Here is a 25,399-nt window from a genome sequence, read left to right on the forward strand (position 1 = left end):
GGAGTTCTATTTCCAGTTCTGGTCGCCTCACTATAGGAAGGACGTGGAAGCATTGGAAAGGGTACAGAGGAGATTTACCAGGATGCTGCCTGGTTTAGAGAGTATGCATTATGATCAGAGATTAAGGGAGCTAGGGCTTTACTCTTTGGAGAGAAGAAGGATGAGAGGAGACATGATAGAGGTGTACAAGATAATAAGAGGAATAGATAGAGTGGATAGCCAGCGCCTCTTCCCCAGGGCACCACTGCTCAATACAATAGGACATGGCTTTAAGGTAAGGGATGGGAAGTTCAAAGGGGGTATTAGAGGAAGGTTTTTTACTCAGAGAGTGGTTGGTGCGTGGAATGCACTGCCTGAGTCAGTGATGGAGGCAGATACACTAGTGAAGTTTAAGAGACTACTAGACAGGTATATGGAGGAATTTAAGCTGGGGGGTAATATGGGAGGCAGGGTTTGAGGGTCGGCACAACATTGTGGGCCGAAGGGCCTGTGATGTGCTGTACTATATGTTCTATGATGAGATCTGCAGCGAAGGTGCTATATTTGAATACAGCAGTGTACAGAATAAGTTAGATGAGGTGTAGCACAGTTAGAGATTGGCAAGTATGATGTTGTTAGTGTCACTGAGTTGTGACTGAAAGAAAATCATAGTTGGGAGTAAAACATCCAAGGATACACATTGCACCAAAAGGACAGACAGGTAGGCAGAGGGGGTGGGGTGGCTCTGCTCATAAAAAATTATGTCAAATCCTTAGAGAGAAGTGACATAGGGTTGTAAAAAGTAGAATCATTGTGTGTAGAGTTAAAAAAAACTGCAAGGGTAAAAAACCTCTGATTGGAATGATATATACAGGTCTTTGAATAGTAGCCAGGATGTGGAATATAAATTACTATGGGAGGTAGAAAATGCATGCAAAAACAGCAATGTTACAATAAATACTTTAAGACCATAAGACATAGGAGCAAAATTAGGCCATTTGGCCCATCGAGTCTGCTCCGCCATTCAATCATGGCTGATCCACTTTTGCCCTTCTCAACCCCACTCCCTGGCCTTCTCCCCATAACCTTTGATGCCGGTCAAATCAAGAACCTATCAGGCTCTGTCTTAAGTACACCCAATCTGGCCTCCACAGCTGCATGTGTTCATAAATTCCACAAATTCACCACCCTCCGGCCAAAGAAATTTCTCAACTTCTATGTTTTAAATGGACACCCCTCTATCCTGGGGCTGTTCCCTCTTGTCCTGGACTCCCCCTCCATGGGAAACATCCTTTCCACATCAACTCTGTTTACGTCTTTCAACATGTGAAAGGTTTCAATGAAATCCCCCTCATCCTTCTAAATTCCAGTGAGTTCGGACCCAGAACCATCAAATGTTCCTCGTATGATAACACTTTCATTCCTGGAATCATCCTTGTGAACCTCCTCTGAACCTTCTCCAATGCCAGCACATCTTTTCTTAGATGAAGAGCCCAGAACTGTTCACAATACTCAAGGTGAGGCCTCACCAGTGCCTTATTAAGCCTCAACATCATATCCCTGCTCTTGTATTCTGGACCTCTTGAAATGAATGCTAACATTGCATTTGCCTTCCTCACCACCAGCTCAACCTGCAGGTAATCTTTAGGGTGTTCTGCACAAGAACTCCCAAGTCCCTTTCCATCTCAGATTTTTGCACTTTCTGTCTATTTAGAAAATAGTCTTCACATTTATTTCTACCACCAAAGTGCATGACCGTGCATTTTCCAACATTGTATTTCATTTGCCACTCTGCTGCCCATTCTCTTAATCTGTTTAAGTCCTTCTGCACCCCTCCTGCTTCCTCAACACTACCTGCCCCTTCACCAACCACTGAGGTCAGGCTAACTGGTCTATAATTTTCTCTCTGCTGCCCTCCTCCTTCCTTAAAGAGTGGAGTGACATTTTCAATTTTTCAGTCCTTGCCAGAGTCCAATGATTTTTGAAAGATCATTACTAATGCCACCACAATCTCCACCACTACCTCTTTCAAAAACCTAAGGTGCAGTTCATCTGGCCCAGGTGACTTATGTACCCTTAGGTCTTTCAGCTTTTTTAAGCACCTTCCCCCTTGTAATCGTAGCTGCACTCACTTGTCTTCCCTCACACCCTTCAGTGAAGATTGATGTTGCATCAGTCTTCACTGGATGGCACTGGCACTATGCCAGAAATGTGAGAGTTTGGAGCAGGAGTGAGTGTTGTTGCTGTTACAAAGAAGGTGCTTGGGAAGCTGTATGGTCTGAAGGTACGTTAGTCACCCACACCAGGTGTACTACACCCCAGAGTTCAGAAGGAGGCGGCTGAAGAGATTCTGGAGGCAATAGTAGTGATCTTTCAAGAACTACCAGATCCTGGAATGGTTCCAGATGACTGGAAAGTTGCAAATGTCACTCCACTCTTTCAGAAGAGAGGAAGGCAGAATAAAGGAAATTATAAGCCAGTTAGTTCGAATTCAGTGGTTGGGAAGATGTTGGAGTCAGGGTACTTGGAGGCACAAAGTCAACATTGTTTCCTTAAGGGGAAATCTTGCCAGGTAAATCTGTTGGAATTCTTTTTGAGGAAATAACAGAAAGGATAGATAAAGGAGAGTCAATGGATGTTTTTTACTTAGATTTTCAGACAAGGTGCTGCACATGATGCTGCTTAACAAGACCTTTGACCAGCGGCCAGTCTGGACATTGGAAGTTTGGAGAGGAGGGGACTTCAATCAGGTCCACTATCTGAGGATAAAAGTTAGGAGGGTTGGTACAGCATAATAGAGCTTTGACTAGTGGCCAATCCGGACATTGGAGGGTTGGAGAGGAGGGAACTTCAATCAGGTCCACTGTCCCAAGATAAAAGGCACGAGTGGGTTGCAGCAGCCAATAGAAATTTGACCATGACAAATAGGTGTTTGGGATTGACTAGTAAGAGCAAATTAAAGGAAGGCAGGGGCAAGTGCAACAGCCATCGTTGCAGCGGCCGTCATCTGTGTGGACAGACTCAATTTGGTGATCTTAAGGCTTTAGCTCTTCGAGGCTTCAGCGAAGAGAGGCTTCACTCTGAGAAAGCAAAGGAAAGAAAAGCTCAAGTTCTTTTCTTCTCTTCTTTATATCTGCTCAGCTAGGACAGTAGGGATGACAGACAGGATAGTAAAATGCTTCTTTGTGGGTTGTGGGAAGGCAGGGAGACCTGCCATGTCCCTGACGACTACCACTGCAAGGAGTGTATCCAACTGCAGCTTCTTACAAATCCCATTAAAGAGCTGGTGTTGGAACTGGATGAACACTGGATTATTTGGGAGGCAGAAAGGATGATAGATAGGATATATAGAGAGGTAGTTGTGCCTAAGGTACAGGACACAGGAAACGGAGTGACAGCCAGAAAGGGGAAATGTTTTAAGAGGCCAGTGCAAAGTACCCCTGTGGCCATTCCTCTCAACAACAGGTGTATCACTTTGGATACTGTCAGGGTGTACTTTCAGAGGGAAGTCAGAGTGGTCGGGTCTCTTTCACTGAGTCTGCCTCTGTGACTCAGAAAAGAAAGGTGGGGGTGGGGGAGAAGAGGCTCACAGTGGTGATAGGGGATCCATTAGTTAGGGGAATGTACAGAAGGTTCTGTGGATGAGAACAAGATTCCTGGGTGGTATGTTACCTCCCAGATGTCAGGGCCTGGGATATCTCAGTTTGAGTTCTCAGCATTCTTAAGTGGGAGGGTGAACAGCCAGAAGTCATGGTCCATGTAGGTACAACAACATCGTTAGGATGAGTGGCGAGGTTCTGCATAAGGTGTTCAGGGAGTTAGGTGGTACGTTAAAGGGCAGGGCCTCCAGGGTTATTACCCAATGCATGTACTAGCGAGGCCAGAACTCAGAAGATTATGCAGTTTAACGTGTGGCTAAGGAGTTGGTGTAGGAGGGAGGGCATAAGATTTTTGGATCATTGGACACTTTTCCAGGGAAGGTGGGACCAGTACAGAAGGGACGATTTGTACCTGAACTGCAAGGTTACTAATATCGTAGAAGGTTGTTAATGCTACACAGAGTTCTAGGGGGATGGGAACCAGAGCGCCAGAAAAGTTCATGGAGAGGTTGTGGAGGCAGATGTTGGTAAGACTTCAATTAAAATTAGGAAGCAAAAGATTAAGCATTGTGCAATTAGTGTGCTGAGCTGCCTATACTTAAATATAAGAAGTATCATAGGAAAGGCAGATGATAGTGCTGCAGATGAGGTAACTGATTTAGAAACAGAGGCAATGTGTAGTGACGAGAGGCTATTGATCAGGTAAAATTGCAGTCAACAGGATGAGCTGCAATATAAAAGTGGACAAAAGCAAAAAGGGTGAATACAGGACTGAAGGTGTTGTATCTGAATGTGCATAGTATACCGAATAAGGCAGATGAACTTGCAGCACAGTTGCTGATTTGAGGGTATGATGCTGTAGACACCACTGAATCATGGCTGAAAGATCATAGCTGGGAGCTTTATGTCCAAGGTTACACATTGTATTGAGAGGATAGGTAGGAAATCAGAGGGGGTGGCATTGCTCTGTTGGTAAAAAATGAAATCAAATCATTAGAAAGAGGTGGCATAGGTTGGAAGGATAGAGCTAAGGAACTGCAAGGGTTAAAAAAACCCTGATGGGACTTGTATACAAACCCCCAAACAGCAGTAAGGATGTGGCCGATAAGTTACAGTGAGAGATAGAAACTGCATACCAAAAGAGCAATGTCACAGTCGTCATGGGGACCTCACTGTGCAGGTAGACTGGATATAAAAAAAAAGGTTGGTGCTGGATTCCAGGAGGGCAAATTTTCTAGAGTGCCAACAAGACGGTCTTTCAGAGCAGCTTGTGGTTGAGCCCAGCAGAGGGTGATTTATTCTGGATTGGGTGTTGTGCAATGAACCAGAATAGATTAGAGAGCTTAAGGTAAAAGAATCCTTAGGGGAAACTGATCATAATGTGATTGAATTCACCCTGAAATTTGAGAAGGAGAAGCTGAAGTTAGTTGTACCGGTATTACAGAGGAGTAAAGAGAATTACAGAAGCATGAGAGAGGAGTTGGCCAGAATTGATTGGAAAAGGACACTGGCAGGGATGTCGGCAGAGCAACAATGGCTGGAATTTCTGGAAGCAATTTGGAAGGCACAGGATATAAACATCTCAAAGAGGAAGAAGTAAGAAACATAGAAAACCGACAGTACAATACAGGCCCTTCGGCCCACAAAGCTGTGCCGATCATGTCCCTACCTTAGAACTACCTAGGCTTTACCCATAGCCCTCTACTTTTCTAAGCTTCATGTAGCCATCTAGGAGTCTCTTAAAAGACCCTAACTTTTCCGCCGGCAGCCCATTCTAAAGGAAAGTTGACACAACCATGACTAAAAAGAGAAGTCAAAGCCAACATAAAAGCCAAAGAGAAGGCATACTGTATAAGAGAACAAAAATTAATGGGAAGTTAGAGGATTGGGAAGCTTTAAAAAAAACTACAGAAGAAAACTAAAGAAGTCACAGAGAAGGTAAAGGTGGAATATAAAAGTAAGCTAGTAAGCAAGTAATGAGGATACCAAAAGTTTCTTCAGATACATAAAGTGTAAAAGAGAGGTGAGAATGGATAACAGACCACTGGAAAATGATACTGGAAAGGTAGTAATGGGGGGAGGGTCAACCAAATAGCCGATGAACTAAACTCGTTGGAATTTAGAAGATTGAGGGGGGATCTGATTGAAACGTATAAAATCCTAAAGGGATTGGACAGGCTAGATGCAGGAAGATTGTTCCCGATGTTGGGGAGGTCCAGAACGAGGGGTCACAGTTTGAGGATAAAGGGGAAGCCTTTTAGGACCGAGATTAGGAAAAACTTCTTCACACAGAGAGTGGTGAATCTGTGGAATTCTCTGCCACAGGAAACAGTTGAGGCCAGTTCATTGGCTATATTTAAGAGGGAGTTAGATATGGCCCTTGTGGCTAAAGGGATCAGGGGGTATGGAGGGAAGGCTGGTGCAGGGTTCTGAGTTGGATGATCAGCCATGATCATAATAAATGGCGGTGCAGGCTCGAAGGGCCGAATGGCCTACTCCTGCACCTATTTTCTATGTTTCTATGAACTGAATAAGTATTTTGCATCAGTCTTCACTGTGGAAGGCATGAGCAGTATGGTGGAAGTTCCAGGTGTCAGGGGTCATAAAGTGTGTGAATTTACGATAACTGAAGACAAGGTTCTTAGGAAACTGAAAGGTATGAAGGTAGATAAGTAACCTGGACAGATGGTGTACACTCCAGAGTTCTGAAGGAGGTGGCTGAAGAGATCATGGAGGCATCTTTCAAGAATCACTAGATTCTGGAGTGGTTCTGGAAGACTGGAAAATTGCAAATGTCACTCCACTCTTCAAGAACAGAGAGAGGCAGAAGAAAAGAAACTATAGGCCAGTTAATCTGACCTTAGTGGTTTGGAAGATGTTGGAGTTGATTATTAAGGATGAGGTCTCAGGGTACTTGGAGGCACTTGATAAAATAGGCTGTAGTCAGCATGGTTTCTTCAAGGGAAAACCTTGCCTGACAAATCTGTTGGAATTCTTAGAAGAAGTAACAAACAGGATAGCCAAAGAAGAATCAGTTGATGTTGTACTTGGACTTTCAGAAGGATTTTGACAAGGTGACACACATGAGGCTGTCTACAAGCTATGAGCCCATGGTATTACAGGAAAGATTCTAGTATGGATAAAACAGTGGCTGGTTGGCAGAGGCAAAGAGTGGGAATAAAGGGAGCCTTTTCTGACTGGTTGCTGGTGACTAGTGGTGTTCACAGAGGTCTGTGTTGGGACCAGTTATTTTTATGTTATATGTCAATGATTTGGATGATGGAATTGATGGCTTTGTTGCAAAGTTTGCGAACAATATGAAGATAGGTGAGGGACAGGTAGTTTTGAGGAAGTAGAGACGCTATAGGACTTAGATAGATTAGAAGAATGGGTAAAGAAGTGATAGATGGAATACAGTGTCGAGAATTATGGTTGACTATTTTCCAAATGGAGAGAAGATACAAAAAACTGAGGTTCAAAGGGACTTAGGAGTCCTTGTGCAGGAATCCCTAAAAGTTAGTTTGCAGTTTGAGTCTGTGGTGTGGAAGGCAAATGCAATGTTAGCATTCATTTTAAGAGGACTAAAATATAAAAGTAATGATGTAATGTTAAAAATTTATAAAGCACTGGTGAGGCCTCACTTGGGGTATTGTGAGCAGTTTTGGACCCCTTATTGTAGAAAGCATGTGCTGAAAGTGGAGAGTGTACATAGGAGGTTCACGAAAATGATTCCAAGATTGAATGGCCTATCATATGAAGAGCGTTTGATGGCTCTGGGCCAGTATTTACTGGAATTCAGTAGAATGAGGGGTGACCTCATTGAAACCTATCGAACGGTGAAAGATGGAGAGGATGCTTGCTTTGTTGTAGAGTTTAAGACCAGATTTCACAGTATCAGAGTAGAGGGGTGTCCTTTCAGAACAGTAATGAGGAGGAATTTCTTTCATCAGAGAGTGGCAAATCTGTGGAATTCTTTCTCACGGGTAGCTCTGGACGCCGAGTTTTTATGTATATTTAAGGCAGAAGTTGAAAGAATCTTGATTGGTCAGGCCTTGAAAGGATATGGGGAGAACAGAGGAGATTGAGTCTGAGAGGAAAATTGGATCAGCCATGATGAAATGGCAGAGTGTAAACACAAAAAGATCTGCAGATGCTGGGATCAAAGCAATACTCACAACACGCTGGAGGAACCTCATGGTTCCGCCTCCTTTTACTACCCATTGTGTTTTCCCCTATTCCTTCTTCTCCTTTCCTGCCTATCCCCCTCCCTGCTTCCCCTCCCCCACCCCTTTATCTTTCCCCTTACTGGTTTTTCACCTGGAACCTACCAGCCTTCTCCTTCCCACCCTCCCCCCACCTTCTTTATAGGGCCTCTGCCCCTTCCCTCTCCAGTCCTGACGAAGGGTTCCAGCCCAAAACGTCAACTCATCGTTTCCACGGATGCTGCCCAACCTGCTGAGTTCCTCCAGTGTGTTGTGAGTGTTGATGAAATGGAAGAGCAGACTCAGTGGGTCAACTGGCCTAATTCTGCTCCTGTATCTATTGTCTTATGCTCTTATAAAAGTCTATTGTATTACAGGAAAGGTACTAGCATGGAGAGAAAATTGCTGACTGGCAAGAGGCAAAGTGTGGGAATAAAGGGAGCCTTTTCTGGTTGGCTGTTGGTGACTAGTGGTGTTTCGCAGGGGCTGGCTGAGTTTGGGACCACTTCTTTTGACTTTGTATGTTAATGATTTAGACGAAGGGATTGATGTCTCTGTGACCATGTTTGCAAACAATATAAAGATAGATGGAGGGGTAGGTGGTGTTGAGAAAGTAGGGATCCTGCAGAAGAATTTAGGCAGATTAAGAAAATGAGCAAGGAAGGGGCAGATGGGTTATGATGTTGCAAAGTGCATCTTGGTAGAAGGAATAAAGATGTATACTATCTTCTAATCAGGGAAAAAATTCAAAAATCAGAGATGCAAAGAAACTTGGGAGCCCTTGTGCAGGAATCCCTAAAGGTTAACTTACAGGTTGATTTGGTGGTAAGGAAAGTAAGTGCCATGTTAGCATTTATTTTGAGAGGATGAGAATATAAAAGCAACTATTTAATTCTGAGGCTTGATAAGAACTTGGTCAGACCATACTTGGAGTAGTGTAAGTAGTTCTGGGCCCCTTATCTGAGAAAAGATGTTCTGACATTGGAGAGGATCCAGAGGAGGTTCATGAGAATGATTCCAGGAATGAAAGGGTTCACGTACGACAAGCGTTTAATGTCTCTGGTCCTGTACTCACTAGAGTTTAGAAGAATGAGGGAGAATTTTATTGAAATCTATCGAATATTGAAAGGCCGAGGTAGACTGGATACGGAAAGGACATTTCCTATAATGGGGGAGTCTAGGACCAGAGGGCACAGCCTCAGAATAGAGAGACATCCATTTAGAACAGAGATGAGAAGGAATTTCTTTAGCCAGAGGATGGTGAATCTGTGGAATTCATTGCCATAGACAGCTATGGAGGTGAACTCATTGGATATATTCAAAGCAGAGGTTGATAGGTTCATGATTAGTAGGGTGTCAAAGGTTATGGGGAACGTGATTGAGAGGGATAATGATTCATCCATAATGGAATGGCAGAGCAGACTCAATAGGTGAATGGCCTAATTCTGTTCATATGTCTTATGGTCTTCTCTGTGATAAATACCAATGAGACATACTCCTTTAGGTCATAATAACAGGCAGTCCACTTAATATTCAGCTCTTCTCCTTTATGGGGAAGAATGGTTGTCATTGCAGCTCATGTAGGCTGTCTAGTTTTGTAAGACTGTAAGACTATCAAGAAGATGTTATAATGTCTGATCTGCTGCTCTGTCTGGTATCCTCACTGGTATGGTCAGGTAGTGGAATTGTTGAGAAGTGCAAAAGAAACTGCAGATGCTGAAAATATGAAATGAAATGGCAAATGCAGGAAAAGTCATTTTGATTCTCACAAATCTTACCTGGTTGAATTTGACATCTTCAATGGCTCAGAATAAAGACCATGGTTGACCTACCACCCAACTTATTTACTGTTGATACTCGCAAATTAAGAGAATTTACTCTTTTTGAATTTTGAATTTTGAATTTTGCTCAACATTAGAAGGGACTTTTGCAGAAATAGTTATTAGGTTTCACTATTGTTTAGTAAGGTATATATGTATGGTCAAGTTCCCTGTAATTTATAGCTTTGTGCTCACCTATTTTCTGACAATATGTTTGGTTAATTTTGTGTCTTTACTTATTATTTTTTACTTATTTTCAGAGGAGGGTAATATTTTGTCACTATGTAATACTTATTTACAGTGGGGCATACCTCAAAGTTTCAAAGTGCATTTATTATTGAAGAATGTATAAATTATTCAATCTTGATATTTCTTTGCACAAGCATTCACAAAGCGAGGAACCTGAAAGAACACAATTAAAATATAGACCAAGCCCCTGGTGCCCACAGAGAAAGCGCAAAAAAACACATACGAAACAAATCCTATACAGTAAACAATAGAACCAAGCAACGAGAGCACTCCGAACCAAACTGAGTCCGTAGATCCAAATCCCAGGAGCAGCCCGGCCCAAAGCCACAGTATTCACTTCATCATATTAGCGGGGTGTACTGTTACAGAGTTTGCAGGCACAAAGTACAGCAGCCAGGGACAGCCTCACAGCCTTAGTGTCGCAGAGAGAGAAGCCCTGGACTATCTGGGCTGGCATTTAAATTGCCCAAACCTCGCACTAGGACCCAGCCCCAACGTTGGGGATGCGCTCCAGGCCTAGGTACTGTACGCTTAAGTAGCATATCTCACTGGGAGCTAAGAGCCCAAGGTGAATAGTTGCCTCAGTTCTCTCACTTTCACAACTCTGAATTACATATTTTTGTCCTGAAATTTAATATATCTCAGTTAAGACACATAAATAACACAACTTATTATTTCACGATCTCTCCACTAAATACTTTCCTAGTGTAATCACTGTTGCCAGAGGACAATTCCATATTTACAATGCTTTCTTTGAACTACAACCATACAATTTGATTTTTTGTTTTGGTGGCTATAGGTTAAAATCAGCCAGAACACCACTACCTTTTTTCATAATGTTAGCATGGCATAGCAAGTTTAGACAAAAATTTGTGATTTTAAGTCTTGGGTTCAGAACATCATCTTTTGGCACCTTGCTTAGACTGCCACTGTAGATTATGTCCTAAAGTTCACAGAATGAGAGGATGAATCTCTGATGTAGAGTGAAGAATGGTTTACATTTTTCTTAGTGCAATAAGCATGTGAGAAAGTAGACCTCATACTTCCTGACTGTGAGAGTTTGCCGCTGTAAAATATAACAAAACTTTCTATGAAATTTCAAACAAAAACAGAAGCTACTGGAAATACTCAGCAGATCAGACAACTCCAAAGACTGAGTCCATGGATGAAGGGAAAGAGCCTTCTTACCTTCCACCATCCTGGGATCCAAACTTCTTCACAAGTGAAGCAAGAAAACACTGGCATGCTCAGTATACAACGTTCGCTCTTCACCATGCGGTCTCCATTACATTGGAGAAACCAGCGACAGATTGGGTGATTGTTTTATGGAGCACCCGTGTTCATTCCACACATGTGTGACCTTGAGCTTCCTGTTTCTTGCCACTTGAATACTCTACCCACTATCACTGTGACCCAGTTGTGGGCTCTTGCAGTGTTACAATGAGCTCCAACCCAAGCATAAGGAAAAGTGCCTCATTTTCCATTTGGTCACTTTGCAACCTTCCAAGCTCAATACTAAATTCTTCGGCTTTAGATAACTTACTCATTTCATCTATATCAAAACTGGCATTTCTTCTGTAAATCATCCATTTGGGCTTTTGGCTCAGTTTAACTCTATTAGTTTAGTCTTGCCTGCAGGGCATGTCCCATATCTCTACTATTGGCAACGCATGATAAAGACAAAAAAACTATAATCACTCTTTAATCCATTTGTCCAGATAATTACCCCCACGATACTTTTGAGCTTACTCTATCAAAGATGCTCTCTTTGTTTTCTCCAAACTTATTATCTCTTTCTCTGCAAATTAGAATGACCATTTTTTCTCTTGCTCAGTTCTGATGATGGATCTTTGACCTGAAATGTTAACTCAGTTTCTCTTTCCGCAGATGCTACTTGACTTGCAGAATGGTTACAGCATTTTCTGTTTTTATACCCAAAAAGTTCAATGCTAGTGGGGAAAAAAAGCAATGATCTTCTGTTGTCCTGTGTTCTTCTTAGATCATGCATTCCAGAAAAATACCAACTGGATGTTGTCATTTCAACTGTTATTCCCTTCTACTCTTTCTATTGTAACATTTTTAGAACTAATTGAACTTCTGGGAAAACTGGGTACAAGGCAATGAGTCACGTTAGGTGACAAATCAGATCTCTTGCTGAGTGAGCATTTCGCAGACAGTGACCAAAACTCCCTGCCTGACCTTCAGCATAGCCTTGGACAGGATAGGAGCAGATGGTATTGGAATGTACTTAAATGAGTGAGGGGTAATTATGATGCTGTTAGGCAGGAATTTGAAGCATAAATTGGGAAAGGATCTACTCAGGGAAATGTGCAGGTAGCTTTGGGAACACTTGCATGGGGTTCTCAAGAGGTCCACTGAGGCAGGGAAAGGGTGGCAGTGTGAGGAACTGTGAAAGGTGGAACATCTAGTCAAGAGAAAGAAAAAAGCATATTTAAGGTTTAGAAACCAAAGATTAGACAGTGCTCTTCAAAGTTACAGGGTAGCCAGGCAGGAGGTTAAGAATGGATTTAGGAGAGCTAGGAGTCATGAGAAGATCTTGATGAGTCAGATGAAGAAAACCCCTCAGGCATTCTACACATATGTGAAGATGAAGAGCATGACTAGAATCAGTGTAGGATTGATGAGGGATAGAAGAGGAAGCATGTGCCTGGAGTTGGAGGAAGTATGGGAGGTCCTTAATGAATACTTTGCTTCAGTATGCATCAGTGAGAGGCCTTGATGAATAGAACAGGTTGATATGTTAGAACATGTCAACATTAAGAAAGAGGATGTATTTGAAATTTGAAAACTATTAGGATGGATAAGTCCCTGAGGCTAGACAAGATATACCCCAAGTTACTATGGGAAGCAAAGGGAGAGATCCCTGTGTCCTAACTAGCCACAGGAGTCATGCCAGTGAACCGGAGGATGACAAAAGTTATTCCTTTATTCAAGAATAGTTATAGGGATAACCCTTGGAATTACAGACCAGAGAGTCTTACTTCAGTCGTGGGCAAACTATGGAGAGGATTCTTAGAGACAGGACTTACAAGCTTGCAAGCATGTGGGAAGCATAGTCTGATTGGGGATAGTCAACATGGCTTTGTGAGGGGCTGGTCATAGCTCATGAGCCTAATTGAATTCTTTGAGGAAGCAAAATATAGTGAAGAGTTCAAAGCAATGGCTTGCCCGCAGAAGACAGAGGATGGTAGTAGTTGCAGGGTATTCTTCCTGGATGTCGGTAACCACAGGGACCTGTTCTGGGAACCCTGCTCTTTAGGATTTTTATTATAACTTGGATGAGGAAATGGAAGTTTGAAAGATAACATGAAGACTGATGGTGTTGTGGACAGTGTAAAATGTTGTCATAGATTACAACTTGACATTGATAGGATGAAGAGCTAGGGTGAGAAGTGACACATGGAATTCAATGCATCAATGTGTGAAGTGATTCACTTTGGAGGGTTGAACTTGAAGACAGAATGCAGGGTTAATGGCAAGATCCTTTGTAGTGTGGAGGAACAAAGAGTTCATCTGGTTCACATCCATAGGTCCCTCAAAGTTACAAGACAAGCAATTTGTCTTAAGAAGGCATATTGTGTTGGTGTATGTTAGTTGGGGAACAGAGTTCAAGAGCTACAAGGTTGTGTTCCAGCTCCATAAAGCTCTGGTTAGACCGCATTTGGAGAATTGTGTTCAGTTCAGATCACTCCATTGTAAGAAAGTTTGTGGAAGTTTTAGAGAGAGTGCAGAGGAGATCCAACAGGTTGCTGCCTAGATTAGAGAGCATGACTTTTGAGGATAGGTTAAACAAGCCATGACTTTTCTCTTTAGAGAGAAGGGGGATGAGGGGTGACTTGATAGAGGTATACAAAATAATAAGAGGGATAAATAGAATGGACAGGCAGAGACTTTTCCCAGGGAAGAAATGGCTAATAAAAGGGAGCATAACTTTAAGGTGTTTGGAGGAAAGTATAGGTAGATGTCAGGGACAGGTTTTTATATAGAGACTGGTAGGTATGTTTGAACACACTGCCAGGAGTGGCACCATAGGGGTATTTAAGAGACCCTTAGATAGGTAGGTGAATGAAAGATAAATGGAGGGTATGTGAGAGGAAGGGTTTTGATTGATCTTAGAGTCTGCTACAGGGTCGGCACAACATTATGGGCTGAAGGGCCTGTACTGTGTTGTACTGTTCTATGTTTTATGTTCTGAAACAGAATGGATAGTAGTTGTTATGTGATGATAAATAAAGGTTATCTTTGTCTGTTAAAAATAGGAGCTAATGGCTTTGAAGGAGATTCTCAGCTGCAGGTGGAGATGAAATGAGGTCAGATGTGTGGGAGATGAAAGAAATACAAGTGAGGGCAGCATTAATAGGGATGGAAGGGAAACTCCATTTCTGAAAAGGAGAGGGCATCTCGGTTGTCCTGGACTTGAACCTCATCTTGAGGACAGATGTGGCAGAGGCGGAGAAAATTGAGAACGTTTTTACAAAGTGACAGGGTGGGTAGAGGTATAGTCAACATAGGTGAGAGAGGTGTCAGAGATGGACCAAGTAAATCTGAGGAAAGTATTGAAGATGGAGGCAAAGATGATGAGATTGGTGAGCTGAGCATGAGGACATGAGCTGCACTAATGCAGTCATCAATGTGGCAGAGAAATTGTTGGAGAGCACTGGTGTCAACTTTGAATATACATCATTCCACATAGCCAATGAAAAGGCAGATGCAGTTGGTATCTATGCAAGTACTTTTTGGGGGATTGCTGATTCCATTGTACTCAATCTTTATGTGTTTTAAATGACTTCTTTCTATACATAAATGCTAGTATTCATCCTTTGATTTTTTTTATTTTGTGTTTTTTCAGGGATTCATAGAAACATAGAAAACCTACAGCACAATACAGGCACTTTGGCCCACAAAGTTGTGCCGAACATGTCCCTATGTTAGAAATTACTAGAGTTACCCATAATCTTCTCTTTTTCTAAGCTCCATGTATCTATCCAAAAGTCTCTTAAAAGACCCTATCGTATCCACCTCCACCACCGTTGCCGGCAGCCCATTCCATGCAATCACCACTCTCTGCGAAAGAAACTTATCCCTGACATCTCCGTTGTACCTACTCCTAAGCATCTTAAACCTGTGCCGTCCTGTGGCAACCATTTCAGCCCTGGGAAAAAGCCTCTGACTCTCCACACGATCAATGCCTCTCATCATCTTGTACACCTCTATCAGGTCACCTCTCATCCTCCGTCGCTGCAAGGTGAAAAGGCCAAGTTCACTCAACCTTTTTTCATCAGGTATGCTCCCCAATTCAGGCAACATTCTTGTAAATCTCCTCTGCACATCCTTCCTATAGTGAGGCGACCAGAACTGAGCACAGTATTTCAAGTGGGGTCTGACCAGAGTCCTATATAGCTGCAACATTACCTCTTGGCTCCTAAATTCAATTCCATGATTGATGAGGGCCATTACACCGTATGCCTTCTGAACCACAGAGTCAACCTGCGCAGCAGCTTTGAGCGTCCTATGGACTCGGATCCCAAGATCTCCCTGATCCTCCACACTGCCAAGAGTCTTACCATTAATACTATATTCTACCATCATATTTGACCTGCCAGAATGAACCACTTCACACTTATCTGGGTTGAACTCCATCTGCTACTTCTCAGCCTAGTTTTGCATCCTATCAATGTCCTGCAGCAACCTCTGACAGCCCTCTCACTATCCACAACGCCCCCAGTCTTTGTGTCATCAGCAAACTTGCTAACCCATCCCTCCACTTCCTCATCCAGGTCATTCATAAAAATCACAAAGAGAAGGGGTCCCAGAACAGAACCCTGAAGCACACCACTGGTCACGACCTCCATGCAGAATATGACCCATCTACAATCACTCTTTGCCTTCTGTGGGCAAGCCAGTTCTGGATCCACAAAGCAATGTTTTCTTGGATCCTATGCCTCCTTACTTTCTCAATAAGCCTTGCAAGGGGTACCTTATCAAATGCCTTGCTGAAATCCATATGCACTATATTACATGCTAAATGTAATTAACCATGATCTCATCAGAGTGTACATGAGCAAATTTTTCTTGGGCTGAATTTCAGTTTCCATCCCATGAATGAAAGCCTAGCATTTCACGAAGTGCACTGCACAGCTTTCAGTTTTACATCTGGTTCTCTGGGTTGAAAAATATTTGATTCATTATACCTTTAGCTTCCCTTAATCATGTGACTTTCTCTTGTCTTCTCTTTACAGTTCCGATATAAGAAACGAGTGTACAACCAGAGTCATATAGAAGAGAAGCAATTAGCCAAACTCCACACAAAGGTAGGTGCTGCCCGTGTTCTGAAGTTAACAAAAGTACAAATATCACAAATATCAAATTACAAACAGGAAAAAAATCTGCAGACACTGGAAATCCTAGCTGCACACACAAAATGCTGGAGAAACTCAGCAGGCCAGGCAGCATCTATGGAAAAGAGTATAGTTGACGTTTCAGATGTGATGGAGGGTTTTGGCCCAATTTGTTGACTATACTCTTTTCCATAGATTCTGCCTAGCCTGCTGATTTCCTCCAGCATTTTGTGTTTGTTGCACAAATATCAAATTGATAACATCTCCAGGACTGTGCACTGCCAGTTTCATAGTTTGCAACCTACCCCAGATGATGTTTTTTTTTGTGGTATCTAATGCTTTCACCTCATTGGATGTAACTCATGACAATTGTTTGACGACTGTAGCCTTCTATCTTTCATGTTGGTGTCAAAGATGGCATTTCCTGAACTGTCTTGATGTAAAAGGAAGGTTATTACTACTTTTTTTCCCTGTATCCTTATCTTATTGAAGTTTCAGATTCCAGCTATTGGCAGTACTGTTCCTATTTAGTGGTTTATCAGTTGCTGTGCTGGAGTAGAAGCAAATACCAGAGACCGCAGTTTGCATTGGTGTGGGCTGCTTTTGCTTTACCCAGAAGCCACTTAAGTTTTTCAAGCATTTTCTGCTGTTCCATAAAAAGGTGGATAGTGCTAATGTTATGAGAGTGGATTCCATGCAGTCATACGCTATGCTAATTTATCAATTTGTCAGATTGAGCAAATATAATTAAAGCATCAACCGTGAAGAGAATACATCGGACCTTTGTCCAAGCACAATCTGGTCAACAATAAATTCCTCTATTGCTCCCATGAATCTGCACACATCACAAGTTGTTTGTCATCTTTCTGCTTTTCTTTTTTACTACTAGAATGATTCACAATCTTTTTCATACATCGATTTTACCTTCTATATGTGATGTGCATATGCAGGTCTTGCATTTCTCTCTTCATAGATTTGAGTACAAACATTCATTTTCCTCTTAGAAAAAAGTATTCAGAATTGGTGATCTCATCTTGCATGTGGGAACAATTTTTACAGCTTTGTGTCAAATGATATACCATACTGGTGCTTTTTGATCAATGGCTTTGTTTCAGGCAGACCTTTGCCATGTTTACTTGTTCCATTTTTGTGACTTAGTGGTGTCTTTCCAGCAGGAAGAATCGGGTGATTCTGTGTCAAATGTCTATCAATCTCCACTTTGAATAAATTTAATGATTCTATATCTGCAGCACTCTGGAGTAGAAAATTCCAGAGTCAAGATGTTTTGAGACAGGAATTTCCACCTTTACAACAGCTTAAATTGTTACTCCTTGTAACAATGCTTGAGGAGTCATATTACTAAAGGTCTTTAAATTATATTCAAAATTGGGATGTGGTCACCTTGATAAATCATCTGACTTTTGACCTCAGTACTTAGAACACGCTGGAGGAGCTCAGCAGGTCGGGCAGCAGCGTGGAAAAGATCTGTCGACGTTTCAGGCCGGAACCCTTCGAAGGGACGAAGGGTCCTGACGAAGGGTTCTGGCCCAAAACATCGACAGATCTTTTCCACGGATGCTGCCCGACCTGCTGAGCTCCTCCAGCATGTTGTGAGTATTGCTTTGACCCCAGCATCTGCAGATTATTTTGTGTTGACCTCAGTACTTGATTGCTGTGTATTTATTATTTCAGTAATATTTGAGTAATATTGTAAATTTATTGTTTGAAGCATTCTTGTTTGTTTAAATAATTCATTACAGGTTGTATGCAAAATTACGTGAATAGTATATGTCATTACATCACAACTTCATACTTGTGCACCTTGCTAAAAGTAAATGCATCCCTCTCACTGGGCACATATACAAACATGGCTCGTTAGCTATCTCTGCTAAAAGCCATGCGGCTCAGCAGTGAGAAGGCCACCTTTCATCAGCAATGTATGTCTCGGATTGGTATGACTTGGGGTCAAGCAAACAGGAAAGGTGGGATGTTCCAGGGAGGAACATGAATTGTAGTGAATGCTGTGTAAATACTGCTACATGCCAAGTTATCATTAACCTGAAGATTAACAGATTGTACATCAGCATAAAACTACAAAAGAAATATATTTACCAAACTTTCAACTTTTGCAAACAGAGAAAAGAAACAAAATTAGAAGTGCCCATTATAGTTAAAGCAGTCTAAATGTGCACATAAACACTGGGGCTCGTTTCTGGAGTAGTTGGCTGTATAGCTTACTTACACACTGAACCCACAGTCTGTTTGAAAGTATCTGCCATGGTCCGACTTTCCTCAAAGATCATCTAGAATGATCTGGTTCCCTTGGGAGTGTTGGTACTTCCTCCATGGAGCCAATCATTTGCACAAAGCGCTTCTTACAACGGGGACTCTCCTTCAAATAACATACTGCAGCATCTTCCCTTGTGCCTCGCTCTGCAGCTCCTGCTGAAAAACACCCAAACCAGACTACCGTTCTTCAGAAATCTGCTCCTGCCTAGCACTCTTCGATGTTCCAATGGACAGAAAATTACAATTGCCTCCAGTTCATTACATAACACCTAATCCAGTATAGCTGATCCCCTAGTAGGCTCAATGACTAACTGCTCTAAAAAGTTATCTCTTAGGCATTCAATAAACTCACTCTCCTAAGATCCATTACCAATCTGATTTTCCCAATCGACCTACCATAACATTGCCCTTTTGACTCACCTTTTCTATTTCCTGTTGTAACCTGTTGTCCACCTCCCAGCCACTGTTGGGAGGCCTGTATATAACTGCCATCAATGTCCTTTTACCTTTGCAGTTTCTTAACTCAATCCACAAGGATTCAACATCTTTGGATCCAATGTCACATTTTCTACTGATTTGTTGCCATTCTTTACCAGGAGGACCACACCACCCCTTCGGCTCCTTTCCTATTCCTCCGATACAGTATGTAACTTTGGGCGTTCAGCTCCCAACTACAACCATCCTTCAGCCACGATTCAGTGATGGCCACGACATCATACCTGGCAATCTGTAATATTGCAACAGCAGATGTAAACTTCCCACTATTGCAACTGTAGATGTGAACTTCCCACTATTCAGGGCATTTACAGGGGAAGGCGATGAGTAGGCAAGGTGAGAGAGGGAAAAGGGCAGGGGTGATAATGAAGGAGAGGGATGGCCATGGCCATCTCATTTTCCCTCCCTCACCTTATCTCCTTTTCCATCTCTCACCTTAGTACCTTTCCTGCTCATCACCTCCCTCCGGTGCTCCTCCCCACTTTTCTTTCTTCCATGGCCTTCTGTGCTCTCCTACCCGACTCCCCTTCTCTAGCCCTGTATCTCTTTCACCAATCAATTTCCCAGCTTTTTACTTTACCCTCCCCCTCCCCCACCCCAGTTTCACCTATCACCTTGTGTTTTCCCTCCCCTCCCCCATCTTTTAACTCCACTCATCTTTTCTTCTCCAGTCCTGCCTAAGTGTATCATCCCGAAATGGCGACTGTACTCTTTTCCATCGATGCTACCTGGCCTGCTGAGTTCCTGCAGCATTTTGTGTGTGTTAGTACTGATTCCTTGTGCCTTACCTTCCTGGACTAGATTACCATACAAGGCCTTGTTGAAAGCTTACTGTAATGATCATTTTACAAGAAAGGTCGATCAGATTGGATTATGCTTATTGGAACCCAGCAGAAGGAAGCACTGAGCATTTGAATGATATACCATAATAGATGGTTCAAAGGAACTATGTGTCATCGGCTAAGCGAGAAGGAGGAGGTATAATTTCAGAATAAAGAGCGCCTTGTTAAGACAGAGATGAGATACTTCTTTTCTCAGAATAAATCCATGGAAATCTTTATTGTAAAGAAATGTGGAGACTTAATATATTGAAGGCAAAGATAAAGATTTTTTTTTGTCTAGTAAATTAAAGGATTATGGAATCAGGTAAAAAATTGGAACTAAGATTGAGATCAGATCAGCTATACTTTCTTATATTCTCTACTTTCTTAGAGGCTTGCGTAATTCAGTATATCATCTAAAACTTTAATAAACTTCTATAGATGCACAACAGAGAGTTTCCTTACTGATTGTATTAGGGCCTGATGTGCAAACACCAATACCCAGGAACAGAAATGGCCAGAGAAAATGGTGGATACAGGCCTATTCATTACAGACAAAGCCCTCCCCATCACTGATTACATTTACATGGAGTGCTACTATAAGGAAGCAGCAGCAGCTGGCATCTAGGTCATGCCCTCTTTTTGGTGCTACCATCAGGCAGCAAGTACAGAAGCTACATTAACAGGTTCAGGAAGTTATTATCTTAAACATGTGGATAACTTTAATCACTACTACTCTGAACTGATTCTATGACCTACAGGCTCACCAACAAGGACTCTACAACTCTTGTTCTCAGTGTTCTTTTTTATTTGCACAATTTTTCATTCATATATTGGTTGTTTTTGTTTGATTATATATAGTTTTTCATGATATTCTGATTTTTTTTTTCTTTTTTCCTGTAAATGCCTGCAAGAAAACAAATTTCAAGGCAGTATATGGTAATATATATGTACTTTGCTAATAAATTTTAATTTAAACTTTGAACTTTGAATTCAATGGCATTGCAGCTTGAGGTGTCCATACGTCCCACACCTATCATTTTGTTGGTCTTTATTTTTTCATATACAGTAAATTTGATGGAAAATTACTACTTTAAATGATTAGAAATCACGGTTGAGCTGGTGGGCTTAAATCAAATGCCTGTCATAAGCAGAAATATTGTATATTAAATTGGAAAAACTACAATCTGCGGGCTGTTTCATTTGGAAGAAGTCTGATGGAGCTCAGGGCAGTGAAGTTGGGGGTAAAACACAAGGGCATGTTTTCTGGGTTCACGTGGGAATATACTTCGGGAATTGGTTAAGGATATGGAGTGAACCGGAGAGTGCTGGGGGAACTTGTAGAATGCTGAAATATGAAGGGCAGGAGGGTGTGTCTAATCAGGGCGTCATGTTGGCCCTGTCAATAGCTAATTTAACAGAAACTCCAAACATTTTATAGGGTTTGGACCCTTTAACTCTGAATCATCCAGCAACTTAATTGAATGGGACTGTATCTACAAGATTTGTTAATAATGTTAAATCCGGTAAAAGTTGAATGTAGAGAAGAAGCTGGCAGTGTGTTGTTGAAGACTTGAGTGTAGAAACGAATACTTTGGTACGATCTGGACATACTACTTTTACAAATATCTTCCTGCCCTGGCAAGATTCATGGGTTGTCAATCAGCAAAAAAGTTTTAAATCTCAGCCAGTTTGGAATTAAACATGACCAACGTATGAAAGATCAGTAGGGCTTGCCAGATCAGTGTCATCCAATGATCCAATGATTAGAGTCAGAATCAGGTTTATTACCTCTGGCACGTCATGAAATGTGTTAACTTTGCAGCAGCAGTTCAATGCAATACATAATATAGAAAAACACCTGTGAATTACAGTAAGTTTATATATGGATATTAAATAGTTAAATAAGGTGTGTAAAAACAGAAATAAAAAAGTGATGAGGGAAGGTTCATGGGTTCAATGTCCATTCAGAAATCTAATGGCAGAGGGGAAGAAGCTGTTCCTGAATTGCTGAATGTGTATTTCAGGCTTCTGTACCTCCTTCCTGATGGTAACAATGAGAAGACGGCAGGTCTTTTCCAGGCACTGCTCCTTGAAAATGTCTTGGCTCCTACAGAGGCTAGTGCCCATGATGGAGCTTACTAATTTTACTAGTTTCTGTATCTTAGTTCAACCCTCTGCAGTAGCTTCCTCATACCAGTTGGGGATGCAGCCAGTCAGAATGAGCTCCATGGTACATCTGTAGCGATTTCTGAGTGTTTTAGGCGACGTACTAAATCTCCTCAAACTCCTAATGGAATATAGCTGCTGAACTATTACATTAACCAAACTATGACTTGTGCTTTACTTGTGCTTATTTTTAAATGCCTTGTATTTAAATGCTGCAAAAGAAATTGTGACTGATGTGTCAAAGTGCAGACACCCTGATAACCTAAGCAAGAAAAACATAGACAACCAGGATTCAACAGCATCTGAGAGTAGAATGATGTTATCCGTATACCATATGAAAGCTTTAGTGTTATGCTTTGTCCATCAGGAGAGGGAGAGAGTGGAAAACAAATGCATTTTTTTTAGAAAGTAGATTTGGTAGTGATTAGTGGAGGGTCACATTCTCCAGCCAGCAGCTGAGCATATGGATAAATGTTCTTTTGTTCCGCTTGGACAATGCCTCATTCAGTGGATGGACTGAATCAGCACGTTGTGGCCTTTGTAGACAACATCTCTAAAGTGGTAATTTGAGTTTGGAGTGGAGCAATTTCTTTGGGCTAAGACTGGAGGGCACATAACAAATTTCAAGTCATGTTACCGATTTCCAAACTTCATACTGAGCTAGCTCATCCAAAATTGTACTGTTCATTTCCAAAAAATGGCTTGATATTCTGGCACCCATTTTATGGAGCTGGTGGTAGACCTGAGGACAGCTAAGGTACCAGTGACCCCTGTTTCCATCCAGGGGGTCAGTGTGGACATGGTGGAGGATTACAAATACCTGGGGATACGAATTGACAATAAACTGGACTGGTCAAAGAAGACTGAGGCTGTCTACAAGAAGGGTCAGAGCCATATCTATTTCCTGAGGAGACTGAGGTCATTTAACATCTGCCGGACGATGCTGAGGATGTTCTACGAGTCTGTGGTGGCCAGTGTGATCATGTTTGCTGTTGTGTGCTGGGGCAGCAGGCTGAGGGTAGCAGACACCAACAGAATCAACAAACTCATTCGTAAGGCCAGTGATGTTGTGGGGATGGAACTGGACTCTCTGATGGTGGTGTCTGAAAAGAGGATGCTGTCTAAGTTGCATGCCATCTTGGTCAATGTCTCCCATCCACTACATAATGTACTGGTTAGGCACAGGAGTACGTTCAGCCAGAGACTCATTCCTCCGAGATGCAGCACAGAGCGTCATAGGAAGTCATTCCTGCCTGTGGCCATCAAACTTTACAACTCCTCCCTTGGAGGGTCAGACACCCTGAGCCAATAGGCTGGTCCTGGATTTATTTCATAATATACTGGCATAATTTACATATTACTATTTAACTATTTATGGTTTTATTACTATTTATTATTTATGGTGCAACTGTAATGAAAACCAATTTCCCCCGGGATTAATGAAGTATGACTATGAGTATGACTATACTGCAAGCTTACTTATTTCACGAATACAAGAGATTTTGCAGATGCTGGAAATCTTGAGCAACATACATAAAATAATACTGGAGGAACTCAGAAAGTCAGGCAGCATTTATGGAAAGGAATAAACAGGCGGTGTTTCAGGCTGAGACCCTTCATCGGGACCCGAAAGGAAGGGAGAGAAGCCAGAACAAGAAGGTGGGGGAAGGGATGAAATAAGCAGCTTGGAAGAGATAGGTGGAAAAGGTATAGGGATGAAGGAGAAAGAATCTAATGGGAGAGGACAGTGGACCTTGAAAGAAAGAGAGGCAGAGGGGCAACTAGGGGGAAATGATGGGCCAATAATGAGAAGAGGTGTGAGGGTAACCAAAATGAGGAATGGAAAAGGAAAACGGAGGGAGGGGGAGAAATTACCAAAAGTTAGAGAAATCAATGTTCCTGCTTTCAAATTGGAGACTATCCATCGGAACATGTGGTGATACTCCTCTAACCTGAGTTTAGCTTCATCACAGCAGTAGAGAATAATGTGCTGGATACAGGGGCTCGAAAGGTGGTAGATAAATACAACAGAACCCTATCCCTGTTTTGACAGCAGAAGGATGAGGTGAGGGCGGATGTACAGGAATGGAGGAGATGCAGAATTGATGGAAAGCTGTACTTTGAAAATAGAGGACAACTCAGATGTTCTAAAATAGAAAGCCTCATCCAGAGAACAGATATGGCAGAGACAGAACTGAGAACTTCCATAGAGGATGGATGAATTTCACAACTTTTTCAGTAGGTGAATACTTTCTTGTGCTGCCTTGCTTTCCCTTTTAATACAGCTTCTTCCAGCTACGGTGACAATTGTCCATTGTTCAAGAGATGCCACTTACTTAGGTAGGGAAATAACTGGACTTCCAAAATCAATACATGAGTGGACAAAATTTTAAGAGCAATTTCAATTGCAACATCACAATGTGTTTCATGCTGCTGGTTCATAATATTGAATCATCTGTTTAACAAGAATTTGCAGATTATGAGATAATTTTTTAGCTGTTGTACGGTTATTTGCCTTCTGCCTGCAACACTGCACTTTAATTATGCACCCAACAAAAATTTTGAGCCATATTGAAAATCTGGTCTGAGCCCGCACAACTGTGTTGGTAAAAAGGATCTTTAATTATTAGTGCATTGTGTTTGAGTTGGAGGAGAAGTTATTGGACTCACTTGCTCTGAAAATAGACTCCCATGGAACAATAGGATTTTTATTTTGCCCATGTTTAGTTGAAGACTAATAAGTTTTCCAAAAATTGTGGGTTTAACAGTTTCGATCACTCCACTGCATTAATTACTTAAAGGAGACAACACTATTCAAACTTGATTAGAGAGTGAAAAGCAGACCAGATATGCCAATTTGCTAGATTGTAGCCTCAAAGTAGTCAAAGAATAATGAACTAGCCATGTTGTGTTAACTGCTCCATATGATGTCTAACTTACATATTGTTTGTGATCACTGCCAGGTGATCTTAATAATAAGTACAATTCACCCATAAGTTCACATTGATTCTTTCATTCAGAGGCAGTCCATTGTGCTGGCTACATTTCAGAATCAGATTTAATATCACTGGCAAATGTGGTGAAATCTGTTGTTTTGCCGCAGCAGTACATTGCAATACATAATAAAATCTATAAATTACAATAAGTATACTGTATATTAAAACTTAAATAAAATAAGTATTGCAAGAAGTATTGTAAAATACTGAAGTACTGTTTGTTGGTTCATCGTCCATTCCTAAATCTAATGACAGAGGGAAGAAACTGTTCCTAAAACGTTCAGTGTACATCTTCAGGTTCCTGTGCCTTCTCCTTGATGGTAGCAATGAGAGGAAGACATGTTCTGGTCCTTAATGATGGCTAACACCTTTTTGAGGCAGTGCCCATGATGGAGCTGACAGAGTTTACAACTTTCCGCAG

The 25,399-nt window shown here is 41.7% G+C and overlaps 1 protein-coding gene across 6 annotated transcripts in view; it reads left to right on the plus strand.

The window, feature by feature from the left end:
• shank3a (SH3 and multiple ankyrin repeat domains 3a) overlaps positions 1 to 25,399 on the plus strand; it is a 1,110,717-nt gene that overhangs the window by 427,935 nt on the left and 657,383 nt on the right. For all 6 annotated transcript variants that reach the window (XM_063072946.1, XM_063072949.1, XM_063072948.1 and 3 more), the window contains one exon: positions 16,110 to 16,181. In XM_063072946.1, the coding sequence (XP_062929016.1) occupies positions 16,110 to 16,181 (72 nt within the window). The remainder of the gene's footprint in view (positions 1 to 16,109; positions 16,182 to 25,399) is intronic.

The sequence above is a fragment of the Mobula hypostoma genome, chromosome 20, assembly GCF_963921235.1.
Source record: "Mobula hypostoma chromosome 20, sMobHyp1.1, whole genome shotgun sequence".
Lineage (NCBI taxonomy): Eukaryota > Metazoa > Chordata > Chondrichthyes > Myliobatiformes > Myliobatidae > Mobula > Mobula hypostoma.